Raw genomic sequence first — 27342 nt, 5'->3', positions numbered from 1 at the left:
GTGTGGAAGTCGAGAACATTATCTCGGAAAGCAAAAATGGGTATGTTTGAAGGAATAGTGGTTCCAACAATGTTGTATGGTTGCGAGGCGTGGGCTATGGATAGAGTTGTGCGCAGGAGGATGGATGTGCTGGAAATGAGATGTTTGAGGACAATGTGTGGTGTGAGGTGGTTTGATCGAGTGAGTAACGTAAGGGTAAGAGAGATGTGTGGAAATAAAAAGAGCGTGGTTGAGAGAGCAGAAGAGGGTGTTTTGAAGTGGTTTGGGCACATGGAGAGGATGAGTGAAGAAAGATTGACCAAGAGGATATATGTGTCGGAGGTGGAGGGAACAAGGAGAAGAGGGAGACCAAACTGGAGGTGGAAAGATGGAGTGAAAAAGATTTTGTGTGATCGGGGCCTGAACATGCAGGAGGGTGAAAGGAGGGCAAGGAATAGAGTGAGTTGGAGCGATGTGGTATACCGGGGTTGACGTGCTGTCAGTGGATTGAAGCAGGGCATGTGAAGCGTCTGGGGTAAACCATGGAAGGCTGTGTAGGTATGTATATTTGCGTGTGTGGATGTATGTATATACATGTGTATGGGGGGGGGTTGGGCCATTTCTTTCGTCTGTTTCCTTGTGCTACCTCGCAAACGCGGGAGACAGCGACAAAGTATAATAATAATAATAATAAAAAAAAATATATATATATATATATATATATATATATATATATATATATATATATTCTTTTTTTTTCATACTATTCGCCATTTCCCGCATTAGCGAGGTAGCATTAAGAACAGAGGACTGGGCCTTAGAGGGAATATCCTCACCTGGCCCCCTTCTCTGTTCCTTCTTTTTGGAAAAAAAAAAAAAAAACGAGAGGGGGAAGATTTCCAGCCCCCCGCTCCCTTCCCTTTTAGTCACCTTCTACAACATGCAGGGAATATGTGGGAAGTATTCTTTCTCCCCTATCTCCAGGGATATATATATATAACTCATTTATGATTCATGCCAAAAGTAGCTTATTAATGAACATTTGTAACTAACCTCCTTTAAATGTTTCTGCTGCATTTCTGTCTTTACAGTCTCCAAATCATCAATCTTTCGTCGTAACTCTAGATTCTCAATGCGGAGAGCACTGACATTGGAATCTAACATAGGCTGTTCAGAGGCTGGTCGGTGACGACCATGCTCATACTGGTCAATGAAAAACAAATTCAGTGATAAAGAATCGAAAAATGAGTGACTGTGTTTGTCATTATAAAGATAAAAAATTCTGTGCTGATAAAGACCTAAAAAATTGTAAGTGAGGACTATACTACAGGTTACTGATTTGAAAAGTAAATGCACCATAAAATTATTGTATTCATTTATGAATTAGAAAACAAATATAAGAAAGAAATTTTTGAAACTCATCAATTTGAACAATCCTACCTTATTCAAGATCTTCTTAAGCTCTGTTTTATCCTTCTCAAGTCTATACTCTGCTTTCTCAATGTCTTTTTTTTCAGCTTCACTTACTGCCAACTTCCTCTGTCATTGAAAAAGAACATAAGAGATTGGATAGTGATGGATGCATTACAAATCAAGGAAGGAAGATGACAACACTCCTATACTCCTATAAAATCAAAATTCTATCAACCCTTTTGTACAATATGAAAAAAATCTGTCTACACCAGAAGGGGAAAAAATACTGAGGGCTATCAGTTCTCATATGAAGTCAATTACTGTAAGTCTAGGCTAGCTTCAAAAGAGGCTGAGTGCCTCAGACTTAATCACACTGTTCAGTAATGTAAAACAAAACTATTAGAAGTGCAGAACTTAACTTCAACCAGAAGATAGTTAAAAGGCAATGAAGAAACAGTATAAAGTGAGGCTGAAGTGGTGTGTAGGCACTTGGAGAAAGCATGAACAGAGGCTACTGCAGAGGTGTGTGACACCTGTATTAAAAGGTCGTGGACATAGAGGAACAGCATGGTACAACAGGTATCTAAGGGAATAAGTTTATGAGAAAGAATATGGAAAAAACATATGAATCTTCTGAATCCTAGTCCAGTATAGTGAATGAGAAAGAGACTAAGGAAGGAAAAGATGAATCCTCTAAAATCTAGTCTAAAAGAAGAATAAAGAGTATGAAATAAGAAGGAAAAGAAGTTAGTGTACATAAATAAAAGTAATGAAAGCAATGATCTGGAAAGATGGATAAATAAAAATCAATGGGAGAATGATACATTATTTTGGGAGGAAGTATATAAGCGAAGAGAGGAGATCTATGTCAAAAGCAAAGGTATACTAAACAAGTATAGGAGATTTCTTGTGACTAAGGATGAAGAATGTAAGAGGTAGAGAGGGGAACTTAAGGAACTTACTAAAGCCAGTGGTATACAAGACATGGCAAGTGGGAAACAGGTATACATGGACCCCTTAGCTTCTGTGCAAGCCAAAATCAAAGAAAAACAAAACTCAGAAGCTCTCCCCCGTGTTTCACCACCCAAATGTACACACACACGCATTCCTCATGTGTCGTAGAAGGCAACTAAAGGGGATGGGAGCCGGGGGCTAGAAACCCTCCCCTCCTTGTATTTTAACTTCCTAAAAGGGGAAACAGAAGAAGGAGTCACACGGGGAGTGCTCATCCTCCTCAAAGGGCCAGATTGGGGTGTCTAAATGTGTGTAGTCAAGATGAGAAAAAAGGAGAGATAGGTGGTATGTTTGAGGAAAGGAATCTGGATGTTTTGGCTCTGAGTGAAACGAAGCTCAAGGGTAAAGGGGAAGAGTGGTGTGGGAATGTTTTCGGAGTAAAGTTAGGGGTTGGTGAGAGGACAAGAGCAAGGGAAGGAGTAGCACTACTCCTGAAACAGGAGTGGTGAGAGTATGTGATAAAGTGTAAGAAAGTAAACTCTTGATTGATATGGGTAAAACTGAAAGTGAATGGAGAGAGATGGGTGATTATTTGTGCATATGCACCAGGGCATCAGAAGAAAGATCATGAGAGGCAAGTGTTATAGTGATGTGTGATTTGAATGCAAAGGTTAGTAATGTGGCAGTTGAGGGAATAATTGGTGCACATGGGGGGTTCAGTGTTGTAAGTGGAAATAGTGAAGAGCTTGTAGATTTGTGTCCTAAAAAAGGACTGGTGATTGGGAACACCTGGTATAAAAAGAGAGATATACATAAGTATGCGTATGTAAGGAGGAGAGATGGCCAGAGAGCGTTATTGGATTACGTGTTAATTGATAGGCGCACGAAAGAGAGAATTTTGGATGTTAATGCGCTGACAGGTGCAACTGGAGGGATGTCTGATCATTATCTTGTGGAGGCGAAGGTGAAGATTTGTACAGGTTTTCAGAAAAGAAGAGAGAATGTTGGGGTGAAGAGAGTGGTGAGTGTAAGTGAGCTTGAGAAGGAGACTTGTGTGAGGAAGTACCAGGAGAGACTGACTACAGAATGGAAAAAGGTGAGAACAAAGGACATAAGGGGAGTGGGGGAGGAATGGGATGTATTTAGGGAAGCAGTGATAGCTTGTGCAAAAGATGCTTGTGGCATGAGAAGTGTGGGAGGTAGGCAGATTAGAAAGGGTAGTGAGTGGTGGGATGAAGAAGTAAGATTATTAGTGAAAGAGAAGAGAGGCATTTGAACATTTCTTGCAGGGAAATAATACAAATGAGTGGGAGATGTATAAAAGAAAGAGGCAGGAGGTCAAGAGAAAGGTGCAAGAGGTGAAAAAGAGGGCAAATGAGCATTGGGGTGAGAGAGTATTAAAATTTAGGGAGAATAAAAAGATGTTTTGGAAGGAGGTAAATAAAGTGCGTAAGACAATGGAACAAATGGGAACATCAGTGAAGGGGGCTAATGGGGAGGTGATAACAAGTAGTGGTGATGTGAGTAGGAGATGGAGTGAGTATTTTGAAGGTTTGTTGAATGGTGTTTGATGATAGAGTGGCAGATAAAGGGTGTTTTGGTTGAGGTGGTGTGCAAAGTGAGAGGGTTAGGGAGAATGATTTAGTAAACAGAGAAGTAGTAGTAAAAGCTTTATGGAAGATGATAGCCAGCAAGGCAGTGGGTTTGGATGGTATGACAGTGGAATTTATTGAAAAAGTATTGTTGACTGGTTGGTAAGGTTATTTCATGTATGTATGACTCATGGTGAGGTGCCTGAGGATTGGCGGAATGCGTGCATAGTGCCATTGTACAAAGGCAAAGGAGATAAAGGTGAGTGCTCAAATTACAGAGGTATGAGTTTGTTGAGTATTCCTGGGAAATTATATGAGAGGGTATTGATTGAGAGGGTGAAAGCATGTAGAGAGCATCAGATTGGGGAAGAGCAGTGTGGTTTCAGAAGTGGTAGAGGATGTGTGGATCAGGTGTTTGCTCTGAAGAATGTATGTGAGAAACACTTAGAAAAGCAAATGGATTTGTATGTAGCATTTATGGAGCTGGAGAAGGCATATGATAGAGTTGATAGAGATGCTCTGTGGAAGGTATTAAGAATATATGGTGTGGGAGGCAAGTTGTTAGAAGCAGTGAAAAGTTTTTATCGAAGATGTAAGGCATGTGTAGAAGTAGGAAGAGAGGAAAGTGATTGGTTCTCAGTGAATGTTGGTTTGCGGCAGGGATGCATGATGTCTCCATGGTCGTTTAATTTGTTTATGGATGGGGTTGTTAGGGAGGTGGATGCATGAATTTTGGAAAGAGGGGCAAGTATGCAGTCTGTTGTGGATGGGAGAGCTTGGGAAGTGAGTCAGTTGTTGTTCGCTGATGATACAGCACTGGTGGCTGATTCATGTGAGAAACTGCAGAAGCTGGTGACTGAGTTTGGTAAAGTGTGTGAAAGAAGAAAGCTGAGAGTAAATGTGAATAAGAGCAAGGTTATTAGGTACAGTAGGGTTGAGGGACAAGTCAATCAGGAGGTAAGTTTGAATGGAGAAGAATTGGAGGAAGTGAAGTGTTTTAGATATCTGGGAGTAGATTTGGCAGCGGATGGAATCATGGAAGCAGAAGCGAGTCATAGGGTGGGGGAGGGGGCGAAAGTTCTGGGAGAGTTGAAAAATGTGTGGAAGGTGAAAACGTTATCTCGGAAAGCAAAAATGGGTATGTCTGAAGGAATAGTGGTTCTAATGATGTTATATGGTTGCGAGGCATAAGCTATAGATAGAATTGTGCGGAGGAGGGTGGATGTGCTGGAAATGAGATGTTTGAGGACACTATGTGGTGTGAGGTGGTTTGATCGAGTAAGTAATGAAAGGGTAAGAGAGATGTGTTGTAAAGATGGTTGAAAGAGCAGAAGAGGGTGTTTTGAAATGGTTTGGTCGCATGGAAAGAATGAGTGAGGAAAGATTGACAAAGAGGATATATGTGTCAGAGGTGGAGGGAACGAGAAGTGGGAGACCAAACTGGAGGTGGAAAGATGGAGTGAAAAAGATTTTGAGTGGTCGGGGCCTGAACATGCAGGAGGGTGAAATGCGTGCATGGAATAGAGTGAATTGGAACGATGTGGTATACTGGGGTCGACGTGCTGTCAATGGATTGAACCAGGGCATGTGAAGCATCTGGGGTAAACCATGGAAAGTTTTGTGGGGCCTGGATGTGGAAAGGGAGCTATGGTTTCGGTGCATTATACATGACACCTAGAGACTGAGTGTGGATGAATGTGGCCTTTGTTGTCTTTTCCTAGCACTATCTCACACACATGCGGGAGGAGGGGGTTGTCATTTCATGTGTGGCGGGGTGACGACGGGAATGAGTAAGGGCAGACAGTATGAATTATGTACATATGTTTATATGTAAATGTTTGTGTGTATGTATATGTATACGTTGAGATGTATATGTATGTATATGGACGTGTATGTATATACATGTATATGTGGGTTGGTTGGGCCATTCTCTCATCTGTTTCATTGCGCTACCTCGCTAACGCAGGAGACAGCGACAAAGTATAATTAAAAAATATAATAAATATATATATCTGATAATGCCCTCCAACAGCTAAGATTCGAACCCAGGACCTTTTGCATGGTTGTTGGAAGCTTAACAGCTAGGCTATGATCAACCTAATAGGGAAATGACAATTCAATTACAAGTAGTCTGATACCCTTTGTCTCACATCCATGAGCAATAGGCTCTACACAGTCAAATCCCATCAGGCTCATATTACAAGCAGCTTCCATTTTACAGAACCTTATTGTACAAATGCAGAGGTACATGAACATGAATATAGTGCATATGAACTTGAACTTTCATAGAACATATAATACCCTCTAACAGCCAGGGTTCAAACCCAGGATCTTTTGTGTGTTAGTTGGGAACATGCCAGCTAGGTTGTGATCATGGTTAGCATTCCCGACAACCACGCAAAAGGTCCTGGGTTTGAATTTTGGCTGTCGGAGCGATTTAATATTCTATGAAAGTGCGTTCATACGCACAATATTTGTGTTCATATACCTTCGCGTTTGTACTGTAAAGTTCTGTAAAATGCTAATTGCTGGTAATGTGAGCCTGATGGGATTTGACCAGTCTAGACCCCATTGATCACGGGTATGAGATGAAGGGTATTTGATTACTTGTAATCAAGTAGTCATTTCTCAAACAGGGGCAATAATGGCCTAGCTGTTACTGTTTCTGAATACCACACAAAAGGTCCTGTTCGAATCCTGGCTATTGGAGGGTATCATGTGTTCTAAGAAAGTGCAAGTTCATATGCACTATATTCGTGTATATATACCTCTGCATTTGTACAGTAAGGTTCTGCAAAATACAAGCTGCTGGTAATGTGAGCCTAGTGGTATTTGACCAGTGTAAACCTAGTTGCTCATGGATTTGAGATGAAGAATATTTTATTGCTTGAAATCAAAAAGTTATACACCAAAACCACAGCTCCCTATCCACATCCAGGCCCCACAGACATTTTCATGGTTTACTCTACACATTTCACATGCCCTGGTTCAGTCTATTGACCCCAGTATACCACATAATTCCAATGCACTCAATTCCTTGCACGCCTTTCACCCTCTTGCATGTTCAGGCCCTGATCATTCAAAATCTTTTTCACTCCATCCTTCCACCTCCAATTTGGTCTCCCACTTCTTCCCGCCACCTCTGACACATATATCCTCTTTGTCAACCTTTCCTCACTCATTTGTTCCATATCTCCAAAACACTTCAACACACCCTCTTCTGCTCTTTCAACCACACTCTTTTTACTACCACACATCTCTCTTACCCTTTCACTGCTTATGCGATCAAACCACCTCACACCACATACTGTCCTCAAACATTTCATTTCCAACACATCCACCCTCCTCCGCACAACCCTATCAACAGCCCATGCCTCGCAACTATATAATATTACTGGAACTACTATTCCATCAAACATACCTATTTTTGACCTCCGAGATAATGTTTTCTCTTTCCACACATTCTTTGTCACTCACAGAACCTTTGCCCCATCCCCTAAGTATGACTCACTTCTGCTTCCATAGTTCCATTTGCTGCCAAGTCCATTTGCAGATATCTAAAACACTTCACTTCCAATTTTTCTCCATTCAAACTTACATTCCAACTAACTTGTCCCTCAACCCTACTAAACCTAATAACCTTTCTCTTATTCACATTCACTCAACTTTCTCCTTTCACACACTTTTCCAAACTCAGTCACTAACTTTGTAGTTTCTCACTTGAATCAGCCACCAGTGCTGTATCACATGCATACAACAACCGACTCATTTCCCAAGCCCTCTCATCACCATCAGATTGCATATTCACCCCCTCTCTCCAAAAGTGTTGCATTTACCTCCCTAACCACCCCATCCATAAAGAAGTTAAACAACCATGAAGACATCACACATCCCTATGGCACACCAACCTTCACTGGGAACCAGTCACTCTCTTTCTACATGTCCACATGTCTACACCCTTGATAAAAACTCACTACTATCAGCTGACCTCCCACACCATATATTCTTAAGGCCTTCCACAAAGCATCTCTATCAATCCTATCATATGCCTTCTTCAGATCCATAAATGCTTCATACAAATCCATTTGCTTTTCTAAGTATTTCTCACATACATTCTGCAGAGTGAACACCTGATACGCACATCCTCTACCACTTCTGAAACCACACTGCTCTTCCCCAATCTGATGCTCTATACATGCCTTTACCCTCTCAATCAACACCATCTCATACAATTTTCCAGAAATACTCAACAAACCTAAGCCCCTGTAGTTTGAACACTCACCTTTATCCCCTTGCCTTTGTGCATTGGCACTATACATGCATTCTACCAATCCTCAGGCAATTCACCACGATGCATACACACAATGAATATCCTTACAAACCAATTAACAACACAGTCACCACTTAATAAATTCAACTGCTATACTATCCAATCCCACCACCTTGCTGGATTTTTTCTTCTGCAAGGCATTCACCACCAAGATCTTCTCTTCACCAAACCACTCTCCCTAACTCTTATGTTGCACACCACACCGACCAAAACACCCTACATCTGCCACTCTGTCATCAAAAACATTCAACAATCCCTCCAAATACCCACTCCATCTCCTCCTCACTTCATCACTAACTGTTATCACTTCCTCCCTTGCCCCCTTTACCGATGTTCCCATTTTTTCTCTTGTCTTACACATGCTATTTACCTCCTACCAAAACATCTTTTTATTCTCCTGAAAGTTTAATGATACTCTCTCACCTCTCATTTGCCATCTTTTTCAACCCTTGTACCTTTCTCTCGACCTCCTGCAACTTTCTCTTATACATCTCTCAGTCATTTGCACTCCTTCCTTGTATCATCCAAATGCCTCTCTTTTCTCTTTCACTAACAGCTTTATTTCTTCATTCCATCACTCACTACCCTTTTCAATATGCCCACCCCCCCACCTTTTTCATACGAAATACTGCTTCTCTAAATATGTTCCATTCCTCACCCACTCCCCTAACTTCATTTACTTTCACCTTTTTCCATTCTACATTCAATCTCTCCAGACATTTCTTCACACAAATCTCCTTTCCAAGCTAACTTACTCTCACCACTCTCTTTCCCTGACATTCCCTCTTCTTTTCTGAAAATTTCTACAAATCTTCACTTTTGCCACCAGAGGATAGTGATCAGACATTCCACCAGCTGCACCTCCCAGCATATTTATTTCCAAAAGTCTCTCTTTTACACGCCTATCAATTTAATAAGTAATCTAACAATGCCCATTGACCATCTCTCCTACTCACATAAGTATACTTGTGTACATCTATCTTTCTAAACCAGGTATTCCCAATCACCTGACTTTTCCAGCAAAAAAATCCACAGGCTCTTCACCATTTCCATTCACAGCACTGAAGACCCCATGTACACCAAGTATACCCTCAACTACAACATTACTCACCTTCACATTTAAATCATCCATCATTAATACCTGGTCTTGTGCACCAAAACTGCTGACACACTCATGATCTTTCTTCTCATGACCAGGTGCATTAGCACCAATAATCACCCATCTCTTGCCATCCACTTTCAGTTTTACGCACATCAGTTTAGAATTTACTTCCTTATACTCTATCACACACTCCCGCAAACCCTGCTTCAGGAGTAGTGCTACTCCTTCCTTAGCTTTTATCCTCTCACCAACCCTTGACTTTACTCCTACGGCATTTCCAAACCTTTCAAACAGAGCCAGAATATCTATATTTCTTTTGTCAAACATATTACCTATCTCTTTCTTCTCATCCTGGTTACATCAATATTTAGACACCCCAACCTGAGCCTTCAAAGAGGATGAGCACTCCCTGCTTGAAACCTTCTGTTTCCTCTTTCAGAAAGTGAAATACAAGAAGAGGAGGGTTTTTAACTCCCTCACTACCGCCCCCTTCAGTCGCCTTACACAACATGCAGGGAATATGTGAAAGTATATACATAATCCCTAGCCTGAGTCACGTGCCCATTTTATCAACCAATCTTTTAGGGTGGATGAACAGCTGAGTTGACGGAGGACTGACAGTTGCAACCAGGATTGGAAGCAATGTGCTTAACCCTGGTTGGCATGTGAATGCATCACAGTCTGGAACTTTAATCATTACTCCATGGAAGTCCATGATTTTGATAATCTGCACTGATAATTTTTCTCTACTTAGCCCATATCAATTATTTTTGAGAACATCAAAGGGAAAACCTCACTCAGTTCTAATATTTCACTATAAATCTACAATCATAGATATTTACTTATACATGAGAAAAATGAAAAAAAGACGCTTTTTTTTTTCAAAAAATCAGGGGGCTACACACACAAGATCAACTGCTATATAGTGTAAATGGTACTGTAAGTGATTCAAAAGCACTAAATACAAACAGAGCAGGATACTTCATATTTAGAATGACAAACCTCAAGATCTGCAAGCTGAGAGCGGAGTTCAGACTTCTCTTGCTCTAAGCGGGTCACCTTTGAGATAAGCTCATCTGCTGTAGATGATTGCTCACCAAGGTTCTGAAAATAAAAAAGTTTATATCTAAAGTTCAATTTCCCTCTTAAAGAGTGACACCATTGAGGTTGTAGGGCATGGTCTTTTAGGTCTTTATCATGATACATTAGACTGACCTTGAATGAAATACAGTAATGCACTGGTTCACTACAAAATAGACCAGAAACATTTCTGGAAAGTTGACTATTAAGCCATACATTGCAATATACTGCAGAAGTGAAGCTAAAAATGACATGATATGCTAACAGAGAGTTTTAGATTCCAAACTGATGTACAATTCCATTCCTTAGACATGCCTATCAGCTTAACAACAAGGCTGGAAAATGGAATATCATGTATCACAGTTACTGATAAATCATCAGAGTGCTAGTGCACCATCGCAGTGGGACTCTACAATTTTCTAATATAGAAAAAAAAATTATCTCTTCTATTACTGTTTATAATCTGATTGCATATGAGGATATTTTTTCGTATATTCCTATATGAAGTGTTATGTGTGTCTAATTATGTAATGAAGTGAAAATATATATTGCTTTGCTTTGTCGCTGTCTCCTGCGTTAGCAAGGTAGCGCAAGGAAAAAGATGAAAGAATGGCCCAACCCACCCATATACACATGTATATACATACACGTCCACACAAGCAAATATACATACCTATACACCTCAACGTATACATATATATAAACACAGACATATACATATATACACATGTACATAGTTCATACTGTCTGCCTTTATTCATTCCCATCGCCACCCCGCCAATCATGAAATAACAACCCCCTTCCCCACTCATGTGTGCGAGGTAATGCTAGGAAAAGACAACAAAGGCCACATTCGGTCACACTCAGTCTCTAGCTGTCATGTGATAATGCACCAAAACCACAGCTCCCTTTCCACATCCAGGCCCCAAAGAAGTTTCTATGGTTTACCCCAGACGCTTCACATGCCCTGGTTCAATCCATTAACAGCACAATGACCCCGATATACCACATCGTTCCAATTCACTCTATTCCTTGCATGCCTTTCACCCTCCTGCATGTTCTGGCCCCGATCACTCAAAATCTTTTTCACTCCATCTCTCCACCTCCAATTTGGTCTCCCACTTCTCCTTGTTCCCTCCACCTCTGATTCATATATCTTCTTGGTCAATCTTTCCTCATTCGTTCTCTCCATTCTCCATTCTCCAACCATTTCAAAACACCCTCTTCTGCTCTCTCAACCACACTCTTTTTACTACCACACATCTCTCTTACCCTATTATTACTTACTCGATCAAACCACCTCACACCATATATTGTCCTCAAACATCTCATTTCCAGCACATCCACCCTCCTCCACACAACCCTATCCATAGCCCACGCCTCGCAACCATATAACATTGTTGGAACCACTATTCCTTCAAACATACCCATTTTTGCTCTCTGAGATAATGTTCTCGACTTCCACACATTCTTCAATGCTCCCAAAACTTTCGCCCCCTCCCCCACCCTATGATTCACTTCCGCTTCCATGAATCCATCCGCTGCCAGATCCACTCCCAGATATCTAAAACACTTCACTTCCTCCAGTTTTTCTCCATTCAAACTTACCTCCCAATTGACTTGTCCCTCAACCCTACTGAACCTAATAACCTTGCTCTTATTCACATTTACTCTCAGTTTTCTTCTTTCACACACTTTACAAAACTCAGTCACCAGCTTCTGCAGTTTCTCACATGAATCACCACCAGCGCTATATCATCAGCAAACAACAACTGACTCACTTCCCAAGCTCTCTCATCCACAACAGACTGCATACTTGCCCCTCTCTCCAAAACTCTTGCATTCACCTCCCAAACAACCCCATCCATAAACAAATTAAACAACTCTGGAGACATCACACACCCTTGCCGCAAACCTATATTCACTGAGAACCAATCACTTTCCTCTCTTCCTACACGTACACATGCCTTACATCCTTGATAAAAACTTTTCACTGCTTCTAACAACTTGCCTCCCATACCATATATTATTAATACCTTCCACAGAGCATCTCTATCAACTCTATCATATGCCTTCTCCAGATCCATAAATGCTACATACAAGTCCATTTGCTTTTCTAAGTATTTCTCACATACATTCTTCAAAGCAAACACCTGATCCACACATCCTCTCCCACGTTAGCGAGGTAGTGCAAGGAAACAGAAGAAAGAATGGCCCAACCCACCCACATACACGTCCAGACACGCACTTATACATATCTATACATCTCAACGTATACATTTATGCACACACAGACATATACATATATACACATGTACACAGTTCATGCTGTCTGGCCTTATTCATTCCCATCGCCAATGCGCCACACATGAAATGAAAACCCCACCACCTGTCTGTGTGTGAGGTAGCGCTAGGAAAAGACAACAAAGGCAACATTCGCTCACAATCAGCCTCTAGCTGTCATGTATATTGGACCAAAACCACAGCTCCCTTTCCACATCCAGGCGACACAGAACTTTTCATGGTTTACCCCAGACGCTTCACATGCCCTGGTTCAATCCATTGACAGCACGTCATCCCCGGTATACCACATCGTTCCAAATTCACTCTATTCCTTGCACGCCCTTCACCCTCCAGCATGTTCAGGCCCCAATCACTCAAAATCTTTTTCACTCCATCTTTCCACCTCCAATGTGGTCTCCCACTTCTCCTCGTTCCATCCACCTCTGACATATATATCCTCTTTGTCAATCTTTCCTCACTCATTCTCTCCATGTGACCAAACCATTTCAAAACACCCTCTTCTCCTCTCTCAACCACATTCTTTATTACCACACATCTCCTCGAAGGCTCAGATTGGGGTGTCTAAATGTGTGTGGATGTAACAAAGATGAGGAAAAAGGAGAGATAGGTAGTATGTTTGAGGAAAGGAAAATGGATGTTTTGGCTTTGAGTGAAACGAAGCTTAAAGGTTAAGGGGAAGAGTGGTTTGGATATGTCTTGGTAGTAAAGTCTGGGGCTAGTGAGAGGACAAGAGCAAGGGAAGGAGTAGCACTACTCCTGAAACAGGAGTTGTGGGAGTATGTGATAGAGTGTAAGAAAGTAAATTCTAGATTGATATGGGTAAAACTAAAAGTTGATGGAAAGAGATGGGTGATTATTGGTACATATGCACCTGGGCAATGAGAAGAAAGATCATGAGAGGCAAGTGTTTTGGGAGCAGATGAATGAGTGTGTTAGTGGTTTTGATGCACAAGACCAGGTTATAGTGATGGGTGATTTGAATGCAAAGGTGAGTAATGTGGCAGTTGAAAATAATTGGTATACATGGGGTGTTCAGTGTTGTAAATGGAAATGGTGAAGAGCTTGTAGATTTATGTGCTGAAAAAGGACTGGGGATTGGGAATACCTGGTTTAAAAAGCGAGATATACATAAGTATACGTATGTAAGTAGGATCGATGGCCAGAGAGTGTTATTGCATTACGTGTTAATTGATAGGCATGAGAAAGAGAGACTTTTGGATGTTAATGTGCTGAGAGGTGCAACTGGAGGGATGTCTGATCATTATCTTGTGGAGGCGAAGGTGAAGATTTGTATGGGTTTTCAGAAAAGAAGAGAGAATGTTGGGGTGAAAAGAGTGGTAAGAGTAAGTGAGCTTGGGAAGGAGACTTGTGTGAGGAAGTACCAGGAGAGACTGAGTACAGAATGGAAAAAGGTGAGAACAAAGGAGGTAAGGGGAGTGGGGGAGGAATGGGATGTATTTAGGGAAGCAGTGACGGCTTGTGCAAAAGATGCTTGTGGCATGAGAAGCGTGGGAGGTGGGTTCACTAGAAAGGGTAGTGAGTGCTGGGATGAAGAAGTAAGATTATTAGTGAAAGAGAAGAGAGAGGCATTTGGACAATTTTTGCAGGGAAAAAATGCAAATGAGTGGGAGATGTATAAAAGAAAGAGGCAGGATGTCAAGAGAAAGGTGAAAGAGGTGAAAAAGATGGCAAATGAGAGTTGGGGTGAGAGAGTATCATTAAATTTTAGGGAGAATAAAAAGATGTTTTGGAAGGAGGTAAATAAAGTGCGTAAAACAAGTGAGCAAATGGGAACTTCAGTGAAGGGGGCTAATGGGGAGGTGATAACAAGTAGTAGTGATGTGAGAAGGAGATGGAGTGAGTAGTGATGTGAGAAGGAGATGGAGTGAGTATTTTGAAGGTTTGTTGAATGTGTTTGATGATAGAGTGGCAGATAAAGGGTGTTTTGGTCGAGGTGGTGCGCAGAGTGAGAGGGTTAGGGAAAATGATTTGGTAAACAGAGAAGAGGCATTAAAAGCTTTACAGAAGATGAAAGCCGGCAAGGCAGCAGGTTTGGATGGTATTGCAGTGGAATTTATTAAAAAAGGGGGTGACTGTATTGTTGACTGGTTGGTAAGGTTGTTTAATGTATGTATTATTCATGGTGAGGTGCCTGAGGATTGGCGGAATGCTTGCATAGTGCCATTGTACAAAGGAAAAGAGGATAAGAATGAGTGCTCAAATTACAGAGGTATAAGTTTGTTGAGTATTCCTGGGAAATTATATGAGAGGGTATTGACTGAGAGGGTGAAGGCATGTACAGAGCATCAGATTGGGGAAGAGCAGTGTGGTTTCAGAAGTGGTAGAGGTTGTGTGGATCAGGTGTTTCTTTTGAAGAATGTATGTGAGAAATACTTAGAAAAGCAAATGGATTTGTATGTAGCATTTATGGATCTGGAGAAGGCATATGATAGAGTTGACAGAGATGCTCTGTGAAAGGTATTAAGAATATATGGTGTGGGAGGAAAGTTGTCAGAAGCAGTGAAAAGGTTTTATCGAGGATATAAGGCATGTGTACATGTAGGAAGAGAGGAAAGTGATTGGTTCTCAGTGAATGTAGGTTTGCGGCAGAAGTGTGTGATGTCTCCATGGTTGTTTAATTTGTTTATGGATGGGGTTGTTAGGGAGGTGAATGCAAGAATTTTGGAAAGAGGGGCAAGTATACAGTCTGTTGTGGATGAGAGAGCTTGGGAAGTGAGTCAGTTGTTGTTCGCTGATGATACAGCGCTGGTGGCTGATTCATGTGAGAAACTGCAGAAGCTAGTGACTGAGTTTGGTAAAGTGTGTGAAAGAAGAAAGTTAAGAGTAAATGTGAATAAGTGCAAGGTTATATAGGTACAGTAGGGTTGAGGGTTAAATCAATTGGGAGGTAAGTTTGAATGGAGAAAAACTGGAGGATGTAAAGTGTTTTAGATATCTGGGAGTGGATCTGGCAGCGGATGGAACCATGGAAGTGGAATTGAATCATAGGGTGGGGGAGGGGGCGAAAATTCTGGGAGCCTTGAAGAATGTTTGGAAGTCGAGAACATTATCTCAGAAAGTAAAAATGGGTATGTTTGAAGGAATATTGGTTCCAACAATGTTGTATGGTTGTGAGGCGTGGGCTATGGATGGAGTTGTGTGCAGGAGGGTGGGTGTGCTGGAGGTGAGATGTCTGAGGAATATGTGGCGTGAGGTGGTTTGATCGAGTAAGTAATGTAAGGGTAAGAGAGACGTGTGGAAATAAAAAGAGTGTGGTTGAGAGAGCAGAAGAGGGTGTTTTGAAATGGTTTGGTCACATGGAGAAAATGAGTGAGGAAATATTGACCAAGAGGATATATGTGTCAGAGGTGGAGGGAACGAGGAGAAGTGGGAGACCAAATTGGAGGTGGTAAGATGGAATGAAAAAGACTTTGAGTGATTGGGGACTGAACATGCAGGAGGGTGAAAGGGGTGCAACGAATAGAGTGAATTGGAAAGATGTGGTATACTGGGGTTGACGTGCTGTCAATGGATTGAACCAGGGCATGTGAAGCGTCTGGGGTAAACCATGGAAAGTTCTGTGGGGCCTGGATGTGGAAAGGGAGCTGTGGTTTTGGTGCATTATTACATGACAGCTAGAGAATGAATGTGAACAAATGGGGCCTTTGTTGTCTTTGCCTAGCACTACCTCGCACACATGAGGGGGGAGGGGGTTATTATTTCATGTGTGGCGAGGTGGTGATGGGAATGAATAAAGGCAGACCGTATGAATTATGTACATGTGTATATATGTATATGTCTGTGTGTGTACATATATGTATACGTTGAGATGTATAGGTATGTATATTTGCATGTGTGGACGTGTATGTATATACATGTGTATGTGGGTGGGTTGGGCCATTCTTTCGTCTGTTTCCTTGCGCTACCTCGCTAATGCAGGAGACAGCGACAAAGCAAAATAAAAAAAATAAAAAAAATAATCTCTCTTACCCTTCCGTTACTTACTCTATCAAACCACCTCACACCACATACTGTCCTCAAACATCTCATTTCCAACACATCCACCCTCATTCGTACAACTCTATCTATAGCCCACGCCTCACAACCATATAACATTGTTGGAACCACTATTCCTTCCAACAACTGACTCACTTCCCAAGCTCTCTCATCCACAACGGACTGCATACATACCCCTGTCTCCAAAACTCTTGCATTCACCTCCCTAACAACACCATCCATAAACAAATTAAACAATCATGGAGGCATCATGCACCCCTGCCGGAAACCGACATTCATGGAGAACCAATCACTTTCCTCTCTTCCTACTCATACACATGCCTAACATCCTCAATAAAAACTTTTCACCGCTTCTAACAACTTGCCTCCCACACCATATATTCTTAATGCCTTCCACAGACCATCTCTATCAACTCTATCATATGCCTTCTCCAGATCCATAAATAATACATACAAATCCATTTCCTTTTCTAAGTATTTCTCACATACATTCTTCAAAGGAAACACCTGGTCCACACATCCTCTACCACTTCTGAAACCACACTGTTCTTCCCCAATCTGATGCTCTGTGGAAGCCTTCACCCTCTCAATCAATACCCTCCCATACAATTTCCCAAGAATACTCAAGAAATTCATACCTCTGTAATATGAGCACTCACCTTTATCCCCTTTCCCTTTGTACAAAGGCAACATGCATACATTCAACCAGTCAACAACACAGTCACCCCCTTTTTAAATAAATTCCACAGCAATACCATCCAAACCTGCTGCCTTGCCAGCTTTCATTTTCCACAAAGCTTTTACTACCTCTTCTCTGTTTACCAAATCATTTTCCCTAACCCTCTCATTTTTTCAAACCATCTCGACCAAAACACCCTATATCTGCCACTCTATCATCAAACACATTCAACAAACCTTCAAAATACTCACTCCATCTCACATCACCACTACTAGTTATCACCTCGCCATTAGCCCCCTTCACTGATGTTCCCACTTGTTCTCTTGTCTTACGCACTTTATTTACCTCTTTCCAAAACATCTTTTTATTCTCCCTAAAATCTAATGATACTCTCTCACCCCAACTCTCATTTGCCCTCTTTTTCACCTCTTGCATCTTTCTCTTGACCTCCTCCTGCCCTTTTCTTTTATACATCTCCCAATCATTTGCACTATTTCCCTGCAAATCTCGTCCAAATGCCTCTCTCTTCTCTTTCATTAATAATCTTACTTCATCATACCACTCACTACCCTTTCTAATCTGCCCACCTCCTACACTTCTCATGCCACATGCATCATTTGCGCAAGCCATCACTACTTCACTAAATACATCCCATTCCTCACCCACTCCCCTTACGTCCTTTCCTCTCACCTTTTTCCATTCTGCACTCAGTCTCTCCTGGTACTTCCTCACACAAGTCTCCTTCCAAAGCTAACTTACTTCAACCACTCTCTTCACCCCAACATTCTCTCTTCTTTTCTGAAAACATCTACAAATCTTCACCTTTGCCTCCACAAGATAATGATCAGATATCCCTCCTGTTGCACCCCTCAGCACATTAACATCCAAAAGTGTATCTTTTGTGTCCCTATCAATTAACACGTAATCTAATAATGCTCTCTGGCCATCTCTCCGACTTACATATGTATACTTATGTATATCTCTCTTTTTATACCAGGTATTCCCAATCACCAATCCTTTTTCAGCACACAAATCTACAAGCTCTTCACCATTTCCATTTACAACACTGAACACCCCATGTACACCAATTATTCCCTCAGCTGCCACATTACTCACCTTTGCATTCGAATCACCCATCATTATAACCCGGTTTCTTGCATCAAAACTACTAACACACTCACTCAGCTGCTCCCAAAACACTTGTCTCTCATGATCTTTTTTCTCATGCCCAGGTGCATATGCACCAATAATCACCCATCTCTCATATATATATTATTTTATTTTTTTTATTATACTTTGTCGCTGTCTCCCGCGTTTGCGAGGTAGCGCAAGGAAACAGACGAAAGAAATGGCCCAACCCCCCCCCATACACATGTATATACATACGTCCACACACGCAAATATACATACCTACACAGCTTTCCATGGTTTACCCCAGACGCTTCACATGCCTTGATTCAATCCACTGACAGCACGTCAACCCCGGTATACCACATCGCTCCAATTCACTCTATTCCTTGCCCTCCTTTCACCCTCCTGCATGTTCAGGCCCCGATCACACAAAATCTTTTTCACTCCATCTTTCCACCTCCAATTTGGTCTCCCTCTTCTCCTCGTTCCCTCCACCTCCGACACATATATCCTCTTGGTCAATCTTTCCTCACTCATTCTCTCCATGTGCCCAAACCACTTCAAAACACCCTCTTCTGCTCTCTCAACCACGCTCTTTTTATTTCCACACATCTCTCTTACCCTTACGTTACTCACTCGATCAAACCACCTCACACCACACATTGTCCTCAAACATCTCATTTCCAGCACATCCATCCTCCTGCGCACAACTCTATCCATAGCCCACGCCTCGCAACCATACAACATTGTTGGAACCACTATTCCTTCAAACATACCCATTTTTGCTTTCCGAGATAATGTTCTCGACTTCCACACATTCTTCAAGGCTCCCAGAATTTTCGCCCCCTCCCCCACCCTATGATCCACTTCCGCTTCCATGGTTCCATCCGCTGACAGATCCACTCCCAGATATCTAAAACACTTCACTTCCTCCAGTTTTTCTCCATTCAAACTCACCTCCCAATTGACTTGACCCTCAACCCTACTGTACCTAATAACCTTGCTCTTATTCACATTTACTCTTAACTTTCTTCTTCCACACACTTTACCAAACTCAGTCACCAGCTTCTGCAGTTTCTCACATGAATCAGCCACCAGCGCTGTATCATCAGCGAACAACAACTGACTCACTTCCCAAGCTCTCTCATCCCCAACAGACTTCATACTTGCCCCTCTTTCCAAAACTCTTGCATTTACCTCCCTAACAACCCCATCCATAAACAAATTAAACAACCATGGAGACATCACACACCCCTGCCGCAAACCTACATTCACTGAGAACCAATCACTTTCCTCTCTTCCTACACGTACACATGCCTTACATCCTCGATAAAAACTTTTCACTACTTCTAACAACTTGCCTCCCACACCATATATTCTTAATACCTTCCACAGAGCATCTCTATCAACTCTATCATATGCCTTCTCCAGATCCATAAATGCTACATACAAATCCATTTGCTTTTCTAAGTATTTCTCACATACATTCTTCAAAGCAAACACCTGATCCACACATCCTCTACCACTTCTGAAACCACACTGCTCTTCCCCAATCTGATGCTCTGTACATGCCTTCACCCTCTCAATCAATACCCTCCCATATAATTTACCAGGAATACTCAACAAACTTATACCTCTGTAATTTGAGCACTCACTCTTATCCCCTTTGCCTTTGTACAATGGCACTATGCACGCATTCCGCCAATCCTCAGGCACCTCACCATGAGTCATACATACATTAAATAACCTTACCAACCAGTCAACAATACAGTCACCCCCTTTCTTAATAAATTCCACTGCAATACCATCCAAACCTGCTGCCTTGCCGGCTTTCATCTTCCGCAAAGCTTTTACTACCTCTTCTCTGTTTACCAAATCATTTTCCCTAACCCTCTCACTTTGCACACCACCTCGACCCAAACACCCTATATCTGCCACTCTGTCATCAGACACATTCAACAAACCTTCAAAATACTCATTCCATCTCCTTCTCACATCACCACTACTTGTTATCACCTCCCCATTTACGCCCTTCACTGAAGTTCCCATTTGCTCCCTTGTCTTACGCACCCTATTTACCTCCTTCCAGAACATCTTTTTATTCTCCCTAAAATTTACTGATAGTCTCTCACCCCAACTCTCATTTGCCCTTTTTTTCACCTCTTGCACCTTTCTCTTGACCTCCTGTCTCTTTCTTTTATACTTCTCCCACTCAATTGCATTTTTTCCCTGCAAAAATCGTCCAAATGCCTCTCTCTTCTCTTTCACTAATACTCTTACTTCTTCATCCCACCACTCACTACCCTTTCTAAACAGCCCACCTCCCACTCTTCTCATGCCACAAGCATCTTTTGCGCAATCCATCACTGATTCCCTAAATACATCCCATTCCTTCCCCACTCCCCTTACTTCCATTTTTCTCACTTTTTTCCATTCTGTACACAGTCTCTCCAGATACTTCTTCACGCAGGTCTCCTTCCGAAGCTCACTTACTCTCACCACCTTCTTCACCCCAACATTCACTCTTCTTTTCTGAAAACCCATACTAATCTTCACCTTAGCCTCCACAAGATAATGATCAGACATCCCTCCAGTTGCACCTCTCAGCACATTGACATCCAAAAGTCTCTCTTTCGCACGCCTGTCAATTAACACGTAATCCAATAACGCTCTCTGGCCATCTCTCCTACTTACATAAGTATACTTATGTATATCTCGCTTTTTAAACCAGGTATTCCCAATCATCAGTCCTTTTTCAGCACATAAATCTACAAGCTCTTCACCATTTCCATTTACAACACTGAACACCCCATGCATACCAATTATTCCCTCAACTGCCACATTACTCACCTTTGCATTCAAATCACCCATCACTATAACCCGGTCTCGTGCATCAAAACCGCTAACACACTCATTTAGCTGCTCCCAAAACACTTGCCTCTCATGATCTTTCTTCTCATGCCCAGGTGCATATGCACCAATAATCACCCACCTCTCTCCATCAACTTTCAATTTTACCCATATTAATCGAGAATTTACTTTCTTACATTCTATCACATACTCCCACAACTCCTGTTTCAGGAGTATTGCTACTCCTTCCCTTGCTCTTGTCCTCTCACTAACCCCTGACTTCACTCCCCAGACATTTCCAAACCACTCTTCCCCTTTACCCTTGAGCTTCGTTTCACTCAGAGCCAAAACATCCAGGTTCCTTTCCTCAAACATACTACCTATCTCTCCTTTTTTCACATCTTGGTTACATCCACACACATTTAGGCACCCCACTCTGAGCCTTCGAGGAGGATGAGCACTCCCCGCGTGACTCCTTCTTCTGTTTCCCATTTTAGAAAGTTAATACAAGGAGGGGAGGATTTCCGGCCCCCCGCTCCCGTCCCCTCTAGTCGCTTTCTACGACACGCGAGGAATACGTGGGAAGTATTCTTTCACCCCTATCCCCAGGGATAATATACATATATACACACACACACACACACACACACACACACACACACACACGCACACACACACACACATACATATATATACATATGAAAAATGTAAGAAACAATTTAGAAAACAAACTTTTAGCTTGAAATGAATGAAAAAATGAACGTCACATAATGGTTCAACCTCTGGCTATGGAAAAGGAAATGTACAATTTATTCACACAAACGTCAATAGCAGTTCTCATCAATTTCACCACTGAATCAATAAGCTTCAATGTCTAAGCTACATTTTTCTCCAACTTCACTATTTTCTTGTCAAAACACCATGCATGAAAACTATCACTCCAGTAACACAACTATAAACATTTACTTCCCCTTTAAAAAGTTCTGGGGAAGTCTATATATATATTCCCTGGGGATAGGGGAGAAAGAATACTTCCCACGTATTCCCTGCGTGTCGTAGAAGGCGACTAAAAGGGAGGGGAGCGGGGGGCTGGAAATCCTCCCCTCTCTTTTTTTTTTTTTTTTTTTTTTTTCCAAAAGAAGGAACAGAGAAGAGGTCCAGGTGAGGATATTCCCTCAAAGGCCCAGTCTTCTGTTCTTAACGCTACCTCGCTATCGCGGGAAATAGCGAATAGTATGAAAAAAAAAAAATATATATATATATATATATATATATATATATATATATATATATATATATATATATATATATATATATATTTTTTTTTTTTTTCATACTATTCGCCATTTCCCGCATTAGCGAGGTAGCGTTAAGAACAGAGGACTGGGCCTTTGAGGGAATATCCTCATATGGCCCCCTTCTCTGTTCCTTCTTTTGGAAAATTTAAAAAAAAATGAGAGGGGAGGATTTCCAGCCCCCCGCTCCCATATATATATATATATATGTATATATATATATGAGGGTGTATATATGTATATATATATATGAGGGTGTATTGAAATGGTTTGGTCACATGAAGAGAATGAGTAAGGAAAGACTGACAAAGGGATATATGTCTCAGAGGTAGGGGGAATGAGAAGAAGTGGGAGACCAAATTGGAAGGGAAGGATGGAGTGAAAAAGATTTTGGGCAATTGGGGCCTGAACATACAGGAGAGTGAAAGGTGTGCAAGGAATAGCGTGAACTGGAATGATGTGGTATGCCAGGGTCGACATGCTGTCTACCGATTGAACCAAAGAATGTGAAGTGTCTGAGGTAAACCATGGAAAGTTTTGTGGGACCTGGATGTAGAAGGGGAGCTGTGGTTTTAGTGCATTACATATGAAAGCTAGAGAATGAGTGTGGACGAAATGGCCTTTGTTGTCTTTTCCTAACACTACCTCTCGCATGCACAGGGGGAGGGGGAGGTGCTATTTGATGTGTGGTGGGGTGTGGCAGGAATGGATGAAGGCAGTAAGTATGAATATGTATATCTCCATGTGTGGATGTTTATTTATATACATGTGTATGTGGGTGGGTTTAGCCATTCTTTTCTCTGTTTCGTTGTCCTACCTTGCTAAATTGGGAGACAGTGACTAAATATAATGAAATATATATATATATATATATATATATATATATATATATATATATATATATAACAGACGAAAGAATGGCCCAACCACCCACATACACATGTATATACGTAAACATCCACACACGCACATATACATACCTATACATTTCAACATATACATATATATACACACACAGACATGTACATATATACACATAACATATTTTGGACAATCACATGTTTACCAAATTGTGTCCTAGCTTCGTCTCTTCAATGTATATCAACCGACTTATATTTCACTCTTGTGTCTCCCCTGATGATGTGATTATTATAAGAAAGTGCACTTGGGAACTAATCGTGTTTCATTTTCCCCGTGGATTCATAGGAATATCTTGATCTCGTGCAAAATTGTGCTCCTTTCCAACATATATAAACGTACATAATTCATGCTGTCTGCCTTTATTCATTCCCGTTGCCACCCTGCTAAACATGAAATGACAACCCCCTCCCCCCTCATGTGCGCCAGGAGGCGCGAGGAAAAGACAACAAAGGCCACATTCGTTCACACAGTCTCTGGCTGTCATGTATAATGCACCAAAACCACAGCTCCCTTTCCACATCCAGGCCCCACAAAACTTTCCATTGTTTACCCCAGATGCTTCACATGCCCTGGTTCAATCCATTGACACCACATCAACCCTGATATACCACATCATTCCAATTCACTCTATTCCTTACACGCCATTCACCCTACTGCATTTTCAGGCCCCGATCACTCAAAATCTTTTTCACTCCATCTTTCCACCTCCAATTTGGTCTCCCACTTCTCCTAGTTCCCTCCACCTCAGACACATTTATCCTCTTTGTCAATCTTTCCTCACTCATTCTCTCCATGTGACCAAACCATTTCAAAACACCCTCTTCTGCTCTCTCAACCACACTCTTTTTATTACCACACATCTCTGTTACCCTTTCATTACTTACTCAGTCAAAGCATCTCACACCATACATTGTCTTCAAACATCTCATTTCCAGCACATCCATCCTCCTCCACACAACTCTATCTATAGCCCATGCCTCGCAACCATACAACATTGTCGGAACCACTATTCCTTCAAACATACCCATTTTTGCTTTCCGAGATAATGTTCTCGACTTCCACACATTTTTCAACGCTTCCAGTACTTTCACCCCCTTCCCAACCCTATGACTCACTTCAGCTTCCATGGTTCCATCCGCTGCCAGATCCACTCCCAGATATCTAAAACACTTCACTTCCTCCAGTTTTTCTTCATTCAAACTTACCTCCCAATTGACTTGTCCCTCAACCTCACTGTATCTAATAACCTTGCTCTTATTCACATTTACTCTCAGTTTTCTTCTTTCACACACTTTACCAAACTCAGTCAACAACTTCTGCAGTTTCTCATCCAAATCTGCCACCAGCACTATATCATCGAACAACAACTGACTCACTTCCCAAGCTCTCTCAATCACAACAGACTGCATACTTGCCCCCTCTCTCCAAAACTCTTGCATTCACCTCCCTAACAACCCCATCCATAAACAAAATTAAACAACCATGGAGACATCACACCCCTGCCGCAAACTGACATTCACTGAGAACCAATAACTTTCCTCTCTTCCTACTCATACACATGCCGTACAGTCTCGATAAAAACTTTTAACCACTTCTAACAACTTGCCTCCCATACCATATATTCTTAATACCTTCCACAGAGCATCTCTATCATCTCTATCACAAGCCTTCTCCAGATCCATAAGTGCTACATACAAATCCATTTGCTTTTCTAAGTATTTCTCACATACTTTCTTCAAAGCAAACACCTGATCCACACAGCCTCTACCACTTCTGAAACCACACTGCTCTTCCCCAATCTGATGCTCTGTACATGCCTTCACCCTCTCAATCACTGCCCTCCCATATGATTTCCCAGGAATACTCAACAAACTAATACCTCTGTAATTTGAGATTCACCTTTATCCCGTTTGCCGTTGTACAATGGCACTATGCAAGCATTCCGCCAATCCTCAGGCACCTCACCATGAGTCATATATACATTAAATAACCTTACCAACCAGTCAACAACACAGTCACCCACTTTTTCACTAAACTTCACTGTAATACCATCCAAACCCGCTGCCTTGCTGGCTTTCATCTTCCGCAAAGCTTTTACTACCTCCTCTCTGTTTACCAAATCATTCTCCCTAACCTTCTCACTTTGCAGACCACCTCGACCAAAACACCCAATATCTGCCACTCTGTCATCAAACACATTCAACAAACCTTCAAAGTACTCACTCCATCTCCATCTCACATCACCACTACTTGTTATCCCGTCTCCATTAGCCCCCTTCACCAAAGTTCCCATTGATTCCATTGTCTTACGCACTTTATTTACCTCCTTCCAAAACATCTTTTTATTCTCCCTAAAATCTAATGATACTCTTTCACCCCAACTCTCATTTGCCCTCTTTTTCACCTCTTACACCTTTCTCTTGACCTCCTGCCTCTTCCTTTTATACATCTCCCACTCATTTGCATTATTTCCCGGCAAAAATTGTCCAAATGCCTCTCTCTTCTCTTTCACTAACAATCTTACTTCTTCATCCCACCACTCACTACCCTTTCTAATCTGCCCACCTCCCATGCTTCTCATGCCACAAGCATCTTCTGCGCAAGCCATCACTGCTTCCCTAAATACATCCCATTCCTCCCCAACTCCCCTTACCTCCTTTCTTCTCACCTTTTTCCATTCTATACTCATTCTCTCCTGGTACTGCCTCACACAAGTCTCCTTCCCAAGCTCACTTACTCTCACCACTCTCTTCACCCCAACATTCTCTCTTCTTTTCTGAAAACCTCTACAAATCTTCACCTTCACCTCGACAAGATAATGATCAGACATCCCTACAGTTGCACCTCTCAGCACATTAACAACCAAAGGTCTCTCTTTCCCACGCCTATCAATTAACACGTAATCCAATAACGCTCTCTGACCATCTTTCCTACTTACATACATATACTTATGTATATCTCTCTTTTTAAATCAGGTATTCCCAATCACCAGTCCTTTTTCAGCTCATAAGTCTACAAGCTCTTCACTATTTCCATTTACAACACTGGACACCCCATGTACACCAATTATTCCTTCAACTGCCATGTTACTTACCTTTGCATTCAAATCACCCATCACTATAACCCAGTCTCGTGCATCAAAACTACTAACACACTCACTCAGCTGCTCCCAAAACACTTGCCTCTCATGATCTTTCTTCTCATGTCCGGCTGCATATGCACCAATAATCACCCATCTCTCTCAATCCACTTTCAGTTTTACCGATATCAATCTTGAGTTTACTTTCCTACACTCTATCACATATGCCCACCACTCCTGTTTCAGGAGTAGTGCTACTGCTTCCCTTGCTCTTGTCCTCTCACTAACCCCTGACTTTACTCCCAAGACATTCCCAAACCACTCTTCCCCTTTACCCTTGAGCTTCGTTTCACTCAGAGCCAAAACATCCAGATTCCTTTCCTCAAACATACTACCTATCTCTCCTCTTTTCTCATCTTGGTTACATCCAAACACATTTAGACACCCCAATCTGAGCCTTCGAGGAGGACGAGCACTCCCCACGTGACTCCTTCTGTTTCCCCTTCTACAAACTATTCGCCATTTCGCGCGTTAGGGAGGTAGCGTTAAGAAATGAGGACTGGGCCTTTGAGGAAATATCCTCACCTGGCCCCCTTCTCTGTTCCTTCTTTTGGAA

The 27342-nt window shown here is 41.8% G+C and overlaps 1 protein-coding gene across 1 annotated transcript in view; it reads right to left on the bottom strand.

Moving 5' to 3' along the window:
- Positions 1 to 27342, bottom strand: part of LOC139767160 (uncharacterized) — a 1522454-nt gene that overhangs the window by 43674 nt on the left and 1451438 nt on the right. The window contains 3 exon segments of the mRNA XM_071696189.1: positions 1033 to 1182; positions 1420 to 1518; positions 10373 to 10474. Of these exon segments, the coding sequence (XP_071552290.1) occupies positions 1033 to 1182; positions 1420 to 1518; positions 10373 to 10474 (351 nt within the window).

The sequence above is a fragment of the Panulirus ornatus genome, chromosome 59 (genome assembly GCF_036320965.1).
Source record: "Panulirus ornatus isolate Po-2019 chromosome 59, ASM3632096v1, whole genome shotgun sequence".
Taxonomy (NCBI): domain Eukaryota; kingdom Metazoa; phylum Arthropoda; class Malacostraca; order Decapoda; family Palinuridae; genus Panulirus; species Panulirus ornatus.
Note: the sequence above shows the minus strand (reverse complement) of the source record. Positions and strands in the feature narration are given on the sequence as shown.